The 18,691-nt window shown below is 40.9% G+C and overlaps 1 protein-coding gene across 4 annotated transcripts; it reads left to right on the forward strand.

Moving 5' to 3' along the window:
* Positions 1 to 982: 982 nt before the first annotated feature.
* On the forward strand, positions 983 to 15,884 carry ZNF330 (zinc finger protein 330). Of its 4 annotated transcripts, none has more exons than XM_082052150.1 (10): positions 983 to 1,198; positions 5,435 to 5,564; positions 5,838 to 5,857; positions 5,969 to 6,039; positions 7,974 to 8,053; positions 9,652 to 9,778; positions 10,507 to 10,611; positions 13,012 to 13,058; positions 14,162 to 14,279; positions 14,942 to 15,884. In XM_082052150.1, the coding sequence occupies exons 2-10, from the start codon at positions 5,445 to 5,447 to the stop codon at positions 15,217 to 15,219; spliced, it is 966 nt and encodes a 321-aa protein (XP_081908276.1). In that variant the 5' UTR covers positions 983 to 1,198; positions 5,435 to 5,444; the 3' UTR covers positions 15,220 to 15,884. The 4 variants fall into 4 exon arrangements, with proteins under 4 accessions (XP_081908276.1, XP_081908275.1, XP_081908278.1 ...); XM_082052149.1 differs by having other exon boundaries at positions 983 to 1,162; XM_082052152.1 differs by lacking the exon at positions 5,969 to 6,039 and having other exon boundaries at positions 983 to 1,162.
* Positions 15,885 to 18,691: the final 2,807 nt, after the last annotated feature.

Here is an 18,691-nt window from a genome sequence, read left to right on the forward strand (position 1 = left end):
AGAGTGATGAGGTCACCTCTAAGCCTCCTCTTCTCTAGACTAAACAACCCCAGCTCCCTCAGCCTCTCCCCATAGGTCTTATGCTCAAGTCCCTTCACCAGTCTTGTTGCTCTTCTCTGGACTCACTCCAGCACTTCAATGTCTTTCCTGAACTGAGGGGCCCAGAACTGAACACAATACTCCAGGAGTGGCCTCACCAATGCAGAGTACAGGGGAAGGATCACTTCCCTTGTCCTGCTGACCACGCTATTTTTGATACAGGACAGGATACCATTGGCCTTCTTGGCCACCTGGGCACACTGATGGCTCATGTTGAGCTTCCTGTCAATTAGTACCCCCAGGTCCCTTTCTGTCTGACTGCTCTCCAGCCACTCTGCGCCCAGCCTGTAGCGCTGCAGGGGGTTGTTGTGACCAAAGTGCAGCACCCGGCACTTGGCCTTATTGAACTTCATCCCATTGGAATCAGCCCATTTTTCCAGTCTGTCCGGATCCCTCTGCAGAGCCCTCCTGCCTTCCAGCAGGTCGACAGTCCCTCCCAACTTGGTGTCATCAGCAAACTCTCTGATGATGGTCTATGTGTGTGTGTGTGTATATATATATATATATATATATAATTTTTTTTTTTTTTTTTACGATGTCTCCTTCCAAAACTCTGGCAACACCTTTCCCTGTAGTGTGGACATGGTGCCCTTTCCTGGTTCCCAACCATCCGACGTCCAGCCCACAGACTCCACAGGTCTGTGAGGAGAAAGCGCAGACTTGCTATTCGGGCATCTGCTTCCCTCCCTAGCTCCCACCGGAGGGAGCCTCAACACCCCCCCCCGGGCTCCCTGAGACCCTGTTTCTACATATTTCCACGGCTTGCCCCTCCAGCCCCCGCTACCCGCTGCCGTCGAGGGCCCCGGGGCCTGAGGGGGCGCAGCGGCCGTGCCCGGAACCTTCCCGCCGCGCCGCGCCGCGCGGGGCCGGCCGGGCAGCGCACCGCTCCGCACCGCTTCCGGCTTCCGCGCGGCCGCGGCGCCCGAGCGGGCACAGGGCAGCCGGGCCGGGGGCGCTGAGGGGGCGGTCCCGGCAACCCGCGGCTCCCCCGTTCGAGCAAGCGAGGGCGGTCGCTGGCTTCCGCGGAGATAAATGCCGAGAAAGACGGAGCACGGGCATCCAGGTTGGAGGCGTGTTGCGACACGGTGTGGGGGCCTAGGTAAAATACTAAAACAAGCAGAAAAAAAAAAAAAGGAAAAATACTGTAAAGCTGAAAAATCGCGGTCTGTGTGTTTTTGGAAGTGCGAGCCCGCGCGCGGCTTGTCGCGTAACATCGGGTCACGAGAACGCCGCGGCCTCGCGCCCGCTGCCGTTGGGGCGGCCGTTAGCGTTACCGTTGGGGCCGGGGCGCGTGTCCTCAGGAGGGGGTCGCTCGGGACCCCGGCCGGCGCGCGGAGAACCGAGTTACCCTCCGCGCTGCAGAAAGATGCCATGAGTCACTAACAGCCACGGCGCCTCCAAAATTATTTTGTTACTAGATGGGATCACAGACTGGAATGTCATTACTGTGAAATACTGCTAATATAGACTTTTTTTTTTTAAATAATATTCTAACCTTGCAACATGATGAAACAGGTATTGCTGAGTCCTGAACAGAATCAGACGTGACCCAGGGAATTTACCATGATTCCTCTTTTATGAATATACCTAAGCTAGAAGCTATTTGATGGTCAAGTACAAGAAGTCTTGAAATACAGAGAGTCCCATTTGGGTGTTAGCGTTTGCATGGCATGACAAGAATAACCCAATGGTTCCCCTGCTCCCTCTCCGAATGAATAGCTTCTTACAGCTGTTCCTTATATTCCTGGCAGCAGGGTGGTTAGTGTATCACATAAGACAAAATGATATGATGCAAGGGAAAGTCGTGCTCAGCATGCTGGTGCAGTCTGCTTTCCTGTCTGCTGCAAACTTACTGTGTGTCTTTGGGAACTCTTCAAGGACAACCTTCAAGAGGGGGAAAATGGCATAGGCATTGTACTACCTCAATAGAATTTACGTGCCAGACCTTGCGTATGTATTTTGCATAGCTCAACCAACAGGTAAAATACGTAAGCAGTCTCTGGAGCTGTGGTAGGAGCTCTGCTCTCTTTGCCTGTGTTTACCTTAAATAAAAAAATAGAATTTGAGAAACAGTAGGTGAAACTTTTACAGAGTGATACACTCAGTGAGCCAGCATGCACTTAACACACTTTTAGGGGTTTTCCGTTGAACTACTGCTCAGTTCATACATGGCCTCCTGATGTCTGAACACAGGCTTTCTGTGCCACAGCATCAACCCTTCAGCTGGAGTCACTCTTACTCCTGCTGCGACTGTGACCCAGTCACAGCAGAGCATTTTGTTCCTGAGTAGAACACTTTAGTCACATGGAAAGAAAACCCTCTCATGCAGAAATGTTTCCAGTTCGGGAGCTTGGATGGTCTGTAGGGCAGCAGGTTCATTCCTTCCAAGGATAAGGAGGGCATGGACATACTGCATCCTGGACAGTTTCTCTTACCACAGCATCATAGGTGAAGAGGAGGGTGCCAGCAGGCCTGTAAGTCTCTGCCTTCAGCAAAAAAGATTGTTAAAGCAAAAGGTTCACACAATCTTTCTGGCAAGTAGTTCTTACGTGAGTAGCTCACTGTGGGCATTTCCTCAATAGTTGGACTTGTTTTAGGTCCCCCAGAGGCACTTTTTTCTCCCATACACCCTTCAGGGGAACCAGACTGCAGATTCCACTGTGTCTTTTCTGTCTGAGCATTTGGTAATGGTATTGTGGTGCGTAAAATAAATTTTTGGGTCATCCATCAGCCTTGGATTACAGAAGCAGTGCCAAAAGCGGAGGTAGAACATACTGCAGACACATTTCAAATATTGATTAGTACCTTTAAAAGGTGTAATACCCTGATATGAAAGGAACTGCAGGTAAACAAAGTTTTTACTTTGATGTTTTCTGGCATAACACTATTAAGCTCTATAGAGAAAATTAAAAGACGGTCAGTTCCCTAAATCTTTAGAACTCAATGACAACACCTTAAGTGGAAGCTTAGAGGGAAAGAGTGATAGACTGTTGATCTATAGGGTGTTATTGTTTATTGGATGGTGATTGAAAGCCTGGATTGACTTGATAGCTTTGTTAAAAGAACCTGACATTGCAGTTTTGTTGTTTAGTGCAACTTTCTAAAAACTACCTTCTTGAAGATTTCTCTTAGTGTGTCCTCTGTAGTCATTAAGAGAGTGTTTTTCATCAAAATGGCTTGTCATTTTGGTGCTTTCAATTATGAGGTAATGTGAAATAGTGAAGGTATAAATACTAACCATTCAATTCGGTGGTTAAATCAGCATTCAAGCAGTTTGAAAATTAGTGTGAAACCTCATATTGGACTCCCAGTGTCAGAAATGTCACGCTCTAGAATAATGACAGTTGCTGTCAGGCAGCTCAGCAATATGATTTTGGGTACAAAATGTGACACTAATACAGTTTAAACATGGTGCAAAATGCTACAGGATGAGCAAACCAATTTATGTGTGCTTTCAAAACCAAATTTTAGTATTTGGTCAGGACAATATATTTCGTTGTTCATGGAAGTTAGGGTTATTTGGTTTATTTTATAACACCTTTTGAACAAAGATACTCATTTTTCTTCCATGTTTAAGCTGCTACAATTCACTGCCAGCTGATACTGCAGCTCTCCTTATCGATCACAGCATGTATGCCTATGTGTCTGCATGGAGTTAGGGATGAAGCTGGGGAGAGCAGGTACCTCCCATTTCCTCACACCAGTGGCCCTTGGTAGCAACCCAGATATCTACTGAAATTAGCAAAACGTGGCCTGGGCAGAACTGTCCCATCACGTGGACCAATTTCTGCCAAACCCCAGGTCTGCAGTGATTTTCTTCAAATCCTGTAAGTGGAGATGGAGATTTTAAGATGACACTTGAGTCTTAGTTATCAATTGTTTGAAAGTATATTTATGCAGTTTTGGAAATCAGAGGCAGAGCACAGAGCGCTGTTGAGGGTACTTGTAGCTGAAAGAACCGTAGATTAGTTGTACAGTGCAATGTATGTTAGAGCAACTTGCTAGAGAGGCCAGGCTTTCAAAACAGAAGCATTGTAGTGAAGTACCAAAATAAGAGCTAAACACTTCAAAAATTCAGCCATCTTCTCACGTGCAGGGAGGTATGGTTTGATAGCTACGGCAAAAAGAATTGTGTCCACCTGGGCCATAGACTTGTGATTTTTTTTTTTGTAATTGGAAAGGTCTTTGCCTCTTCCTCAGCTGCTTTCTTATTCCCATGCTTGCTAAGCGAATACCCGTGGTGCTCCTTTCACCTTCTTGCCCCGTCAGCTCATGCTAATTTGGGTCTTGGAGGTCCTTGTTGATTTGGGGTTTTTTTTAGTTTAGTTTTGTTTTTAACCTATATCTGGTTTAGAATATGACACCAACAGCAGTTACATCAGCAGAAGTGGGGGCTATGATAAAGATGGAGCATAAGGAAGGGTATCAGTCTTGATTGCCTGTATTGATAAAAGAAATTCTAACATCAGACCACACCTTTAATCTCCCAGTCATCCATTTCATGAAGTCAGGATAATACTTGCCTAGTTATTATAAACACAGAGTAAATTAAGCATATGTGAGTACTGCACAGTTCATTGTGGAGATGACAATAGAGCAGTGGTCTGATTGATTACCAGGTGGTATTACCACTGTATTGCTTTAGTTCCCTCGTAGAATGTTAAAATAGACACACTGTTGAACCAGATGGAATTAAATTAGCGTAAACCCTTCTTGGAAAACAGCAGTGTCTTCAAAGCAATGCATGCTCATCTCTTCATTATTGCTAATGTGCTAGAATGATAAATAAGCAGTACAAACATCCCTTTGTCATAGCTCTTAAATCTATAATAATAATGAAATTTTGTTTTCTAAGCCTTCATGAAGTGTGAAATTTACATTTTTGCAGTACACCACGATTCACTTACCTGAAGAGTACTTTTTACCTGATTGAAGTAGTTCGTAAGCATGAGAGAGAAGTGAAAATGAGCTGAATATTTTCCTTATTAAATAGACAAGCCAAACTAAAACCAAAGAGGCCCACCACAAACAAATGTCAAACATACCAGTTTTTTTAAGGTAAAACACTTCAAAGATAGTTCAGTTTAAGACAGCAAAGTCCTTTCCAGATCACAAGATTCTTTATGGTTCATCACGTGACTCTTTCTACAGGACTGAACATCCCCTTGTTCTACATTTGAAAAGAAACTTTCAGAAAAGGAAATGAATGGAGGTGAAACACAGTTAACATGGGAACTCCAAGATTTGGTTTTAGTGCTGGATGTGTCATGTGTATCCATGTATTTACATACATGAGTTTGTGTGCATACCTATACCTGTTTTTTTTCCCTCACAGATAGCGAAAAATGCCTAAAAAGAAGACTGGTGCTCGTAAGAAAGCTGAGAACCGTCGTGAACGTGAAAAGCAGATACGGGCTTCAAGAGCCAACATAGATTTAGCCAAACATCCTTGTAATGCTTCTATGGTAAAATAACCAAAAGTACCTTATATTACAATGCTTGATTAATTTTTGTAAAAGCACTGAGAATACATTGACTGTATTGAATGCCACAAGGATGCCATTCATTCTACCATCCTTCCTTTAAATTTAGGGTTACTTTTTCATCAGTAACATAATACTTGAATAAAACATTTGGTTCCTAATCAGAACTTAATTCAGAGTCCCTGTAGGGTGTATAAATTTTATGTATTTTACCTAGAATAAAAATAATTACCAGTAATTTTTTTTTTTTTTTAGGAATGTGATAAATGCCAAAGGTATGTATTTTTCCCTTTCTGAAACCAGTCCTTTAATATTAATTTGTTTTAAATATTTTACATGGATTTTTTAATCCTTGCTTTCTTTTCCCCCCACCTCTATGTGCTTAGACGACAGAAGAATAGAGCTTTTTGCTACTTCTGTAACTCTGTTCAAAAACTACCCATTTGTGCACAATGTGGTAAGTAGAAATAATGAAGGGAAACATGCTATCCTCAGCCCCATTTGTATTGTTAAACTCTCAGCAGTTAGAGTATCTTTGTCGTAAAAGTACCTTTGCAATTTTTGGAGAAAGCACCTTTGTTATTTTTGGAGTGGGTTCTTTTAAATCTGCTGTGAATATACTCCTTGAGAAGATATCCTGCTCGATTACACAGTAATGCATATGCCTCTGACCTCCAGAAGTTTCCAAGTCTGGGTCATGGGCTTTTGTCTTCAGCAGTTGATCTTTAAAAGAATTTCTTGTGCTACCTTTTAGGATTGAGAACATCTGATTGACCATTTCCCTAGATTGACCCTGTGGGGTATTGTTTCATAACAGCAGCAAAGTTAGAAAGGCTCTGACTGCCAGCAAGGCAGCAATAAATACTGCTTCTTGGGGATGATCTAATTTCTGATCATTTTAGTATCAATCAAAACGACTGCTTGCTTGCAGGGGATGTTGATAATAATTTCATACTTTCAGGTGAATGTTGTTGTTTTACTATTTCAACACATCCTTGCAGAGTTTGACTCTCAGAGCTGCTGACATCTGCAGCTTCCAGTACCTTTGTTGGGACCTTCAAATACCAAGCATTTCCACAAGCAAGGCTGTTAGTGTGCAATGGCAGCATGTCATCCTTCATACATCTTCTTCCTGTCATCGTGCAGTGAAGCACTAAAAACATGTCGTCAATCTTATGGTATATTATACATCTGAAGCTGACTCCTGTGTGTTGAATTTACCTTAATCTGCACCATGTTTCTGGAGGAAAAGCATTCCTAATAACAACCATAAAAATATATTGAGTCCCAGGGTTTTCCAAGACAAAGACTGTAAGAGCTGTTTGGTGCTTAATTCTGCATTGGTGACAGCCCCTGTAAATCAGCAGCATCTTTCCTGGAGAAGTCCCTGAGGAATGGAAGCAAGGCAGCTGTATTGCGGTGCACCAGACCCAGTAATAACCCCAGCACCCCACTTTGCTCAGCTCAGCCCACCACTGGTTCTTCCTCATCCTCCAATAGCCATTTAGTATCTGAGGTGTGATTTAATACAAAGCTCTGCTGATGCTGCATACTGGGATTTTATTACATTTTCAGAGTAGAATTTGTTTTTGTCAGTTCTTGGATGGGTTTGCAGGGAGCACCCTTCTGTTGGTTTCTCTAAGAAGGCAATAACAGAGATGCCAAAGGGGTCTGTGGCAGGGCAGCCTAAATCAGTGCCAAAACCCCCTTGCAGTAACCTGGGCTAGCTACAAGAGTTTTGTTGCTTGTGAAACTGCACACAGAGTGTGGATGTTTCTGGTAGAGCTCTTTACAGAGGCAAGGAGTAGGGGAAAGTTGTCACCCTAACTGTAGACTGGGGCTTTTTCTCCCACCCATCCCCTCCATTTGAAGGGAGCTTTTTTGTCTAGGAAGTAATTTCTTATATGGTTTTAAAAAAGAAAGCAAAACAATGGCCACCACCAAAAAGCCACGTATCTGCAAGTGATTAAATCATCAGGTGCCTGTGTTGGTTTCCAGAGGACCTCAGCCTTGCTCAGAGCACGTGCTGCTTTTATGGTGGGACAGAAGTAGCAGCATTTTTAAATGCAACTTCTGAATATGTCATTGCTTGACTTTATTTTGTTCTTTGGTTTATTTTGACATTTGAAATTTTTGCCAGTGCATCAAAACATATAGCAAGACACCGTATTGCCTCATTATCTCCGCACTGGGGCAAGAGATTTTGGCTGAAAACAGACAGTTTGATCTAAGGGAGATGTGTGGGTAGATTTCAGGTTGCAGATATTTGTTTGCATTTTTACCTAGATTTACAATTAAGTACAGGGGCTTTGTTAAAGTACTGCTCAATATGAACATTACTTCTAATTAAAAAAAAATAATCTTCTGTTGCTTGCCTTTTTTTATAAACAGGAAAAACCAAATGCATGATGAAGTCTTCAGACTGTGTCATAAAACATGCTGGTGTGTACAGTACTGGACTAGCAATGGTGGTATGTATAGAAAAATCACAACCCTTTTTGCACTGAGATTATTCTATGCAACTCTATCTGAAAAAAAATAAAACAGTTTGATAGAATGATAGCATGTACCATACCAAGATCTTTTTCTCATCTTACGATCACAAACTGATTTTTCCCGTATAATGGAAACGCAAATTCTGCATTTTCAGATTCAGCTCCTGCATACTCTGACACATGTCCTGGATGCTAGCAGACGTGTGTTGGTGACAGGCCCCAGGCTCATGCACTAACAGCACTGGAGCTTACATGCCCCACAGCCAATTCCCAGTTGCCATTGAAATCCAGGGTCATTCTATAGAAACCAGTGGACTTTTGGTGCTGCCTTCTCAGTATTGCAGAGACCATCATACTCAGAGAGAAGAATCTGTACCATGGTATTTGGGGGGAATTCTACTTAAAAAAAACCCAACACACCAAACCAACAAAAAATCCCAAACAAAAACCAACAAAACAAAACAAACAAAACCCTCACAAAAACAAACAAAAGCAAACACAAAACAAACAAACAAAAACCACAAAAACAAAAAACAAACAAAAAAACCCACAAAAAAACAAACAAAAAAAAAAACCAAAAAAAAACCACAACCCAAAACAACAACAGCTAAATCCCCCCACAAAACCAAATCCCACCACATTTGGGCTTTTAGCAGAGATAATTCTAGGTTCTGGCCTTTCAGTTTTTGTTCTTAGAAGGACAAGTTACTCAGTTCTGGGAAGCAAGGTATGAGATGTTGTAGCCTCTGGATTAAACACTGTATGGACTAAACCTCTGTCCTGTTTCTGCCTCCAGTTGGCCGTCAGCTTTTCTCAGTAACACATCTTCCCTTTCCAGTCTGAATTAAGTTCCCAAAACTCATTCTATGTGTTAACTGACACATTATTTTCATCAACAATTGGTTTGGATTCACCATTGATTTCTTAGTATGTAACACAGTAGTTTGTTACATAGAAGCTAAGGAGGCTTCTTAAATGCTACAATTAAGGGATAGTTGATGTGTAGATCTTGTAGTTTAATCAAAATGAATATTAAACAGCCTGACTAATTTTTAATGAGTTATTTGATCTTGGTTGTCTGCAGAGCTTGTGTTCTAATATAACATGTTTTAAAATCCAAATCAGTGATTTCAACTGTAAGAATCTAGTGGCATTTTTCAGTTCTTTTTTTGAAATGGCATTTTTGCCAGATTATTATAACTTATGAATCTCAGGTTTCAGCTGGAGGACACAGTTTTAATGTATAAGATTTAAAATTTGAAATGTAAAAAACCCCAACTAAACAAAAAAAAAACAACCCAAGCCAAAACAAAAAAGAAAAAAACAAACAAAAAACACACAAAGGAGAAAACCAAGTTATTTTGCATTTTACTTAATCCTGCTGAAATTAATATCAAGCAAACAAGATGAACTGTGTAGTGGCTTGATAGGAATATTGATGCAGTTCGTACTCTCGCTCAACTGGAATGAACCCACTGAGGGAATAGATACTTGAATACATTCAGGGTTATAGAGTAAGAGTCTTTCTCTAGGTATTGCAGAAGTCTCAAAATAATATCCTTCTGTAATTGCAGGGTGCAATCTGTGATTTCTGTGAAGCTTGGGTGTGTCACGGGAGGAAATGTCTCAGTACACATGCATGTATCTGCCCTCTTGCAGATGCAGAATGTATTGAGTGTGAAAGAACTGTCTGGGACCACGGTAGGTTGCTCACACTTAAGAAAATCTAAGCAATGCGCTGACATTGCTAAAGTTATTGTACCTGTATTCTTAACATAGCATTTTTAATCTTCACTGATCAGTCCTTGCAGTATGTTTGTTCAAAGCAAGGTATTCTCTCCATTTTAAAAATAGACCTTATGCAGCAGGGCATATAAGTAACCTACCCAAGAAGCTACAGTGCACAACTCAGGGATGTTTATGTAAAGCATTAGCTGTCCTAGCAGCTGACTGCTTCACATAATTAAGCATCACATCAGATTGTTAACACACAATTTTCTGCCATTCCCACTCCTTTCATCTGCACTAGTACTGGTATTTGGATTCCCAGTTCCTTGGCAAACAATAGTGATGTCCATCTGTGGAATCCTTTAAAGTGTGTATTTCGGTGTGCATCAGAGGCAAGGGGGTAGGAGGGAAGGAGACTGGAAGAAACAGAATTTGATCTAAGTAAAAAACTGCCATAGTCAAATTAAAATGAAAAGGACTAGAAGTAATATTGCTTTATATTTATGCTGTCCTGTATTATAACATACATGGTATTTTTCAGTATGATAATGGATGGCAGTGTCTAATTTAGGACTTTGTTGAAGCATTTGTGACAGAAGGCAGAACTGGTCCTCAGTCAAAACTACTGCCTAAATTGTTTGCAGAGCAGAACTTGATGTGTATGCCTGTTGCTGATTATTTTGCCTTGATAAATCTTTCAGGAGGCAGAATATTCGCCTGCTCTTTTTGCCACAATTTCCTCTGTGAAGATGATCAGTTTGAACATCAAGCCAGCTGCCAAGTTTTGGAAGCAGAGACATTTAAATGTAAGTTATTCATGGTCCATTTCACCAGAGCTAAGCAGAATCTCCAGTTGCTTCCTCTGTGCTCCAGAATACTTTCCATTGCCTGTTCCAAATAGCTCGCTTTTGCCACCACTGGAGGAAAGGCCTCTGTTTCCTTTGTGCTTGGTCTCAATATCCAATTATTTAGACCAGACCCTTTGTCTCTGACCTTCCTCCATGCCAGATTTTATGTGGCAGTTGTTTCCCTGCCTGGCTCTTATAGGCCTCCCATGGGAAGTTGCCTTTGCAGGAGCCAGCAGTCTCTGAATTGACAGCCTTGGCAGTGGCCAGGACTGCACAAAAACTGCTGGAACAGCTGCTGCTGCTTTTTTTACTCAAAGTTTTGCAGGCAAGGAACTCTCTTCCACTCTTCTGACTATATGATGAGTGATTTCTAGATACTTGTTTCTCATGGAAAACTGCTGCTCTAAATATTACCACCTATGTCTAGTCTGGCTAAACTTGCCCAGATTGCTGTGGATGGCCTGTATGTTGGTGAAGGGTTTGCATCTGTTGATTTTACAAAAGCAGCAAGTCCTAAGAGAGGCCATGACTCGGGAAGCAGTCATCGTCTGATGTAGTAAGACAGCGAGCATGAAAGGATGTAAAAAAATAATGTTCATCCAGTGCATAAACTCAGTGTTAGTTTCTTCACTGACCAGTGGACGTGTCAGTAGATGTATCAAATGTTGATATGAATCCACCTTCACTGAGTAAAGAACAGGTAGCTGAAGACTTCATGTCCTCTCAAACCTTGATTAAGTGTGTGGACAAACTGAAACTGGTAGTTGTAACAGAACATGATGGCCATGCCTGATTTTTTACCCACCATTAACTATTTGGTTTAGCCCATGAGACAAGCATTTGTCCTTTCCAAAACTCAAATGCATGTATTTTGGTTATTATAACATTTTCAATCCTTATTATAGAAATTCAAGGTGCTCTTTATCATGTATAAGACTGTTTTCTTCAGAACCAACTAATATTGTCCTAATTGATTTCTCCCAATTCAGAATATTTGTTGATTTCAACATTATAGTCTGTCTTTAGAAATCTCTTATCTCTTTTTCATCTTCCATCCTTTTTTTCCCAGGCAGCTATTTTTTGAGTCCTGATTAGCTTCCCTTGATATATTCTACCAGAATATCTTCCTACATTCAAGACTGAAGCAACAACAGCTGTTCCACAAGCATGTTTTTTTTTCAGTGATTGTTGGAAGCTTTTAAATCACAGATGTGGTGCCACACCCTGAATAGAGAAGTTGCTTTTTGAGGGATTTCACTGTGTTCAGCATTTTATGGCACAGTGCAGTTTTGGTGGAGAAGCAGGACTTTTGTCAGTGTATGCTAACAAGATTATAAAACCTGAACTTTTACAGAATACACAAACCTTAAATGTGGTTCTGCAATCGTAGTCTAAATCCCACTCTAGCTGTGAAAAAGGTTCTGTTACTTTCCATCACTATCTGAGAGTTTTTTTAAAGTGCAGGTACTCCAGAAGTGTTTGAATGTATGTGCTTTAGCATTTCCAATTCCATCTTTGAACACATAACAGAGTGCTAATTCCCATGGCTGTCCTGTTCCTGTAGAGACCTCATGATACTTATTACTTCAGATTCAAAACCGTTTTATTGTCACAGAGGTAAAGCAAGGTCGGAGTGAATACTTGCACAGAGACTGATAAAATATATATTATTGCTTCTTGAGGAGCAACATTCACCCAGCTTCACATAGCTGCCAGTTCCTGTGTGGTTGCCTTTACTGTACTCCCTCTAGTGGAGTAAAACAAAAAATTGGAAGCTCTTTACAGCTATGTGCCAGTTACAATTCTTTAACTGCTAGATAGATTTTCATATGAAGTTCTGTGCAATGAAGTACATTTTCCAGAGGCCATGACAGAAAATACAAAACAAAACAGCTGTTCTAGGTTTGGAAGTTTGCAAGCTTCAAATATTCCCAAATCCCATTTAGAGGAGATAAAGGTATTAAACAGTGCCATGGCAGCCTTTAAAGTGACTGTAAAATACTAGCACTCCTTCTTTTGACATTGCAGGAAAAGAAGAAGTAAGGTGATCACTTAATTCTAAATAGGTTCTGAACCTTCTGTTTTTAAAACTTTGGAAACTTAAGAAATAAACACTTTTCCCTCTTCAACTTCCACTTTTTGTGTCAAACCACATTATTGCAATGAGGCTTAGACTTGGAAAAAATGTAGTAAAATGATTCTGTATGGTAAAATGACTGATTTGTGTTTCCAAAGTGCAGTTGTGTCAGGGAATTAAAATTAATGCCTCAATTATGTTATTTCATACTTTTACAAGGTGTTAAAAACAGATCTGTGGTTTCCAAGTACTGCATTTTACATATTGATTTTCTCCAACAGGTGTTTCCTGTAACAGGCTTGGGCAGCATTCCTGCTTGCGTTGTAAGGTAAAGACAGTTGCAAGTAGCTGTGATTTGAGACTTGTTCTCCTTAGCTTCAAAGGCTGGTATCAAGCCTTGTCATGTCTTCCTCTGCATTATTAAAAAAAAAAAATTCAGACTTTCTGTATTAGTTTCTGAAGTCTGGGTGCAGACTTACAGAGGATGAAATGGCTTTTGTCTGTGTATGCCTATAATCATGAGCCCAGTATTGTGCATCCTTATGCCGGGTGAGGTGGTCTTCACTTTGTCCAGCCTTCTGTGTTTAAATTGGGGCTGTACCAAAACAAACAAATCAGCCCTTGGTCTTGAACAGAATTCAAGGTTTTGGGATATGTTTTGATCCAGCATAGAACTAAAACAATGAATTTTTTTTTTTAAAGAGTCAAGTCATGGTCTGACCAGAAAACACTGCAGCCTTGATCTGAAAGAAACCATCTCCCCAGCTAATCCAATTTCACACATGCACAAGCTAATTTGTTGACATCAGGCTTGGTTTTACACACTCAGAAGTAATTCTGTATAAAAGTTCCCCCTGCTTCACCATCAGCGTTGCCCAGATTTCTCCAGGTGCTGGTTCATTGGTTGCTCTTACTCTTCATACCCTACATATTTTTCTCTGCAGTCTCCCGTGGCATTGATTTCATATTCCCGATCATTCCTTTCTCCAGATACCTTCACCCTGGTGCTCTACATGTGAAATTTCTATCTCAAATTCTTCCCTTCAGGTCACTGCATAGTTATGTTCTGGCATACCTCTCTGACTGTGTTTTATTTAAGCTTTACAATGTAAACCAAAGTTTGCCAGGCTCCTTGCAGGCAGGAATGTAATCCAGTCCTTGAGTATGTTACTTTTTCTACTTGTTTATCAGCACTTTTGTGCAGCCTTTTCCCCAGAAAGCCATGAAACTAAGTTCAACACAGAAGTGGTTGCTCTGTGCATAGCATACAGGCTCCAAGACTCCAGTTCCACTGCAGATAGAGCTCATTAAATTTTTATCCCAACCAGAAAATCCTACTACTGTTAGACATTTTTTTTCCTTGCTTCTTGCTGAAGTGTATGCTTCTATGATTAAAACATTTAGCCTTTTCATTCTCCTTTCACCCCACAGGCTTGTTTTTGTGACGATCATGTGCGAAGTAAGGTTTTCAAGCAGGAAAAGGGAAAAGAGCCTCCCTGCCCGAAATGTGGCCATGAAACTCAGCAGACAAAGGATCTCAGCATGTCAAGTAAGTCTGCTTGCTTCTCTCGCTAACAAGCTATACAAGTACCATGGGTGACTACTTTTCTGCATAGGAACACTGAGTAAAGTCCAATGGCTTTCGGTTGTTTTGCAGAGCTCTGCTGTGTTTGTTTTGAGAAAATTCTTACTTGTAGAATTGACCGGTTTCTCATTCTTAATTATTAATGGATTCCAAAACAGCGACAGCTTTTGTTTAGTTTGAGATTTCAGTTATACAAAAATTGCAAAAAATCACTGCTCAAGCCTTTATTTCCCCTACAAAAAGCTGTCTAATGAATTTTGAAGTGTGATTAGATGATATGCATACAATCTACCTCAAGCACTCGAATAAATTGCAATAAGTATTATGTCTGCAGAGCACATCCAGTTACAGGTTTTCTGAAGTACCAAAGGTTTATCTTAAAACCTAAATTTTACTCTGGGTGCCTTTATTTTTCATACAAACTTGGCTGCAGGGGGGGAGACTGTGTGTAGGAGAAAGGTTCTGTCAGAGTAAGAATTACGTCTGAAAATGTCAGATTTAGAAAAAGACTATCTAACATTGTACACTCTTTGCTGAGTAGTGAAAAAGGATGGAAAAGAATTTTAGATGCTCTGCTCAAATTGTTCTTGAGGGGTGAGAACATAATGATTTTTCTCTGCCTGCAGCACGCTCTTTGAAATTTGGCCGGCAGACTGGAAGTGAAGATGCAGATGGAGCTTCTGGTTATGATGCCTACTGGAAGAGCCTCTCCTCCAGCAAGACTGGAGATGCAGGTGATCGTGAGGATGAATATGAGGAGTATGAAGCAGAAGACGACGATGAAGATGACAACGATGAGGGAGGGAAGGATTCCGATGCAGATACCACAGATGTATTCAGCAACTTGAATTTGGGAAGGACCTATGCTAGTGGGTATGCACATTATGAGGAGCCTGAAGATTAATCTTAGTATGCTGGCAAGCTGAAAACATTTGGGAGGAGCCAAGCAATGCTTCACTCGTGTTGTGTATGTGCCAGTAGGGTAGCTCTATCGGGTACTTACATATCTAAGTTAGAGGGTAAAGAGTGCGGGACTTCTGCAGTAACTCCAACTGAGAATTTTTTTGGTATAAACCAATATTGGGTTTGGGACTAGGGGGAAAAATCACAAATATTGCTATTCCCCTAAGCAAACAGGGGTTTTGGCCTCAGGTTACTGAGTGTAATGGTTCAGTGCCACTTCCCCATCAATGCAGGAACGTGGGAAGGCTGTACAACTCATTTCCATTTGCTCATCAGAAATTATTTTTTTACAGTAACTGTTAACAGATTTCATAAAATTAATGTAGTGGTGGGTTGGTGACTGCATTTTTTTCATCCGCACAATAAAAATCAACTTCATTCTCTCAAATATTGATCTCCCTTGAATAGTTGGAAAGCAGGTTGTACACAAAGTGTAAATGGAGGCTAAAATAACTTTCTTGTTTATGTAGGTAAGGCAGATCAATGTAGTTCACTATGTACTTGAACGTTACCTTTCCAGCATTTTTAGTATTAGATATTAATCAGTGGGATTATACGCAGGCATTACAACTGCATGCCAGATAATAAATTTTATTGCAATAAAAATGTTGGTGTATCCTCTCTGCCATTAAACTCTATAAGACAATTTCTCATTAGATCAAAAGGTGCCTAGCCTTCAGCTCTTTTCCTTGCACTTGATACAAAGAAATAAAAAAAATCACTAAGAAACAACCCTTGTATATGAGTTGGAAAGGTGAGAAAACACAGAGGGGGTTCAGGATGCTGAGTTCATATACTGTTCTGTGCAAATGTGCTGGTACAAGGTACGTGATCAGTGCATCAGAGCTGAGGTGACACTCGCAGAAGTGTCTGCAGTGATTCTGATTTGAAAGTAAACATAGTAATTGCCAGTCTACAAATCTAAGTGATAAAATTTAGTTTCCTTCTGTAGGGGAATGTTGAGAGGATAGTGACTTTTAACAGCAGACAGACGAAGATACAAGGACAGCCACCTGAAATGTTACTCCAGCTTTATAAATGTCATGCTTAAATGCAAGTGAGCTATGTCTTGTTATCTGTCAAATATCTGAACTGATTGTAGAATTACCTACTTTTGTGGTACTTTCTCTATGGTTTCTTAGCAGCTAAAGGTCATATGTTGGCAGAGCATACCCTATTGAGAATAGTTTTTAACAATGTTAGGATTGCCAGATGAGCATTTTTTAACAAAACAGGATTGAGGAACCTGGTCTTCATACTTCTCTCCTAAATGCCTCTCACACCAAATTCATTAACGTTATGAGCTGGAATTCATCCAAGACAAAAACAAACTAACAGCGCAACTTAGTCATGGCAGTTGAGATAAGAAGCTGTACTGGAGAGAGGGACTTGACCTGATCAGTGCATGTCAAGTGTTTGCTTTCAGAACGAGAGAGGAAACCAGTTAATGCTGTGTCTGAAAGCCAAATCCCCTTCAAAATTGAAACTCTAGGGCCATCCAGCTTCATGTGCCAGGGAAGACCTACCCATCTTAAGTAATGTACCTGATAGATGTCTTGATTAGTCCTTTGTATAACAAGACTCTAAGTGAGGGAAGTAGGATGCCTGCCAGTTCCACAGTGATTACTTATTTGTGAAATTGGCACCTGTGATAGAATTTGTGTTGAAACTCATGTGGTCCAAAAACTTCCACAGTTGAGTCCATCTGTGGCTGGTCAGTTCCAGCAACAATGGCAGTTTTTTAATCTTGGCTGATGTTTCAAATGCAAAACAATTACACACCAATATAAAGTCTTATATAGGATTAAGGAAAGGATGCACATTTCTAGATGTACATAAAATTATAGCTGCTTGTGTGTCATTTAATAATATTATTACTTAACCACACAAAATTCCCTTTAAGGTTCTTGGCTATTGAATTATATTTTTCCCATATGAAATCTGCTGCTGTCACTGGCTGTGCCAAAGGCTACTGACATAACAGAATTAATCATCATAATCAGAGTAAAGAATTATTCATTTTCTCATTGAAATGTCCTTGCACTGATCCCTGCAAGATCAATCCTCCAGAGCTAATGCATGTTCTGATGATCGTATAGTAAGAGAAGGCCTCAGCACTGCCTACAACAGATGCTTGGGATACCTGCTGTAATTTAGCAAGGTCACCGCTCAATCGACAGAGGCATTTGTTTGCTTTTTCTTTGTGCTGCTGTTCATGACACTGAAAATGTCTGTGCTATGAACCTGGCTGGAAATAGGGCCCAGCTATTAGACCTGCAATGGCTGGGCAAAGCAAACAAGGTTAAGCTGCTTTAAAGTAATCTGGTGGATTAAAGATGGAACAGACAAACACAACCACATTTTCTATAAACGGTCGATTTGTGACAGGACAGACAGGGTATGATGCTACAGGTTGCACTTTCTCATCCTTCTCTGCTTATTTAGTAAAGTTAAAAGCACATGGTCTGTTGAGGAGGGGTCCTCAGAGCTTGCTTTCATGTAAAGTGCATCATATTGGTTGTCTCAAGGTAAATTGTAGGAACAGGTTGAAATAGAATGAACATGTATCCTGGCTTTATTGAAAAACAGGTCTCGGACAAACTTTCAGTCTTGTCAGCTGTTTTTTATCATTGCTACTATCCCACCTTGAAGTGTCTTGGAGGAATGCTAGTAGGGCACTGGCAGGGATGTATGCTGTCTTTACACCTAAAATGTAAATTACTGCTCCATTTACTTGTTCCTCCAAATTCAGCAGCCAAGTCAGCTGTTAACTAAATCTGAAGGTGAGGATGCTGTGGTACCAATGCCATATGTTTTACAGCTCACAGGACCTCAAGCTAGTTCAGACACTGCCACAATCCACCAAGGACTTTCAGGTGACTGCTGAGCGGCTCCTGTCAAAGAGAGACAATTTTTCAAGTGACTGGAGTCCAGAACTTAGTGCCTGGGCACACAGAAAACCCCCGTGCAAAACTGCGTGTTTTTAAGACTGCAGTACTGCACAGTGTGCTTCCTGGTGGGACAGGAGTCGGATAAATACAGTCCCGAGATGGCACATGACATTGACTTCTGCTTTCAAAATCCTGTCCCCGACTAAGGAAATCCTGAGCTGACAGTTGGATATTTTTAATATGTAAGCAAGAATACATAAATTACATATAGTACTCTGGGAAACCAAGATCTTCATGAATTCTTACACTTTAAGTTTTTTCTACCTCCTTGATGACTATTTAAACAAAGCTTAAGTAGAACTCAAAACAAACATACAAACAAACCAACCAAAAAACCCACACCAAACCAACCAAACCACAGTAATATTTATGGTGCCTGTAGACCCTAAAAAGCAAGAGCCCTGGCCACCTCTGTAAGCTCTTTTCTAGCATTAGTTTGTTAGGATGACACTAGCTCATTAT

Source organism: Streptopelia decaocto (assembly GCF_964273445.1).
Source record: "Streptopelia decaocto genome assembly, chromosome: 4".
Taxonomy (NCBI): Eukaryota; Metazoa; Chordata; class Aves; order Columbiformes; family Columbidae; genus Streptopelia; species Streptopelia decaocto.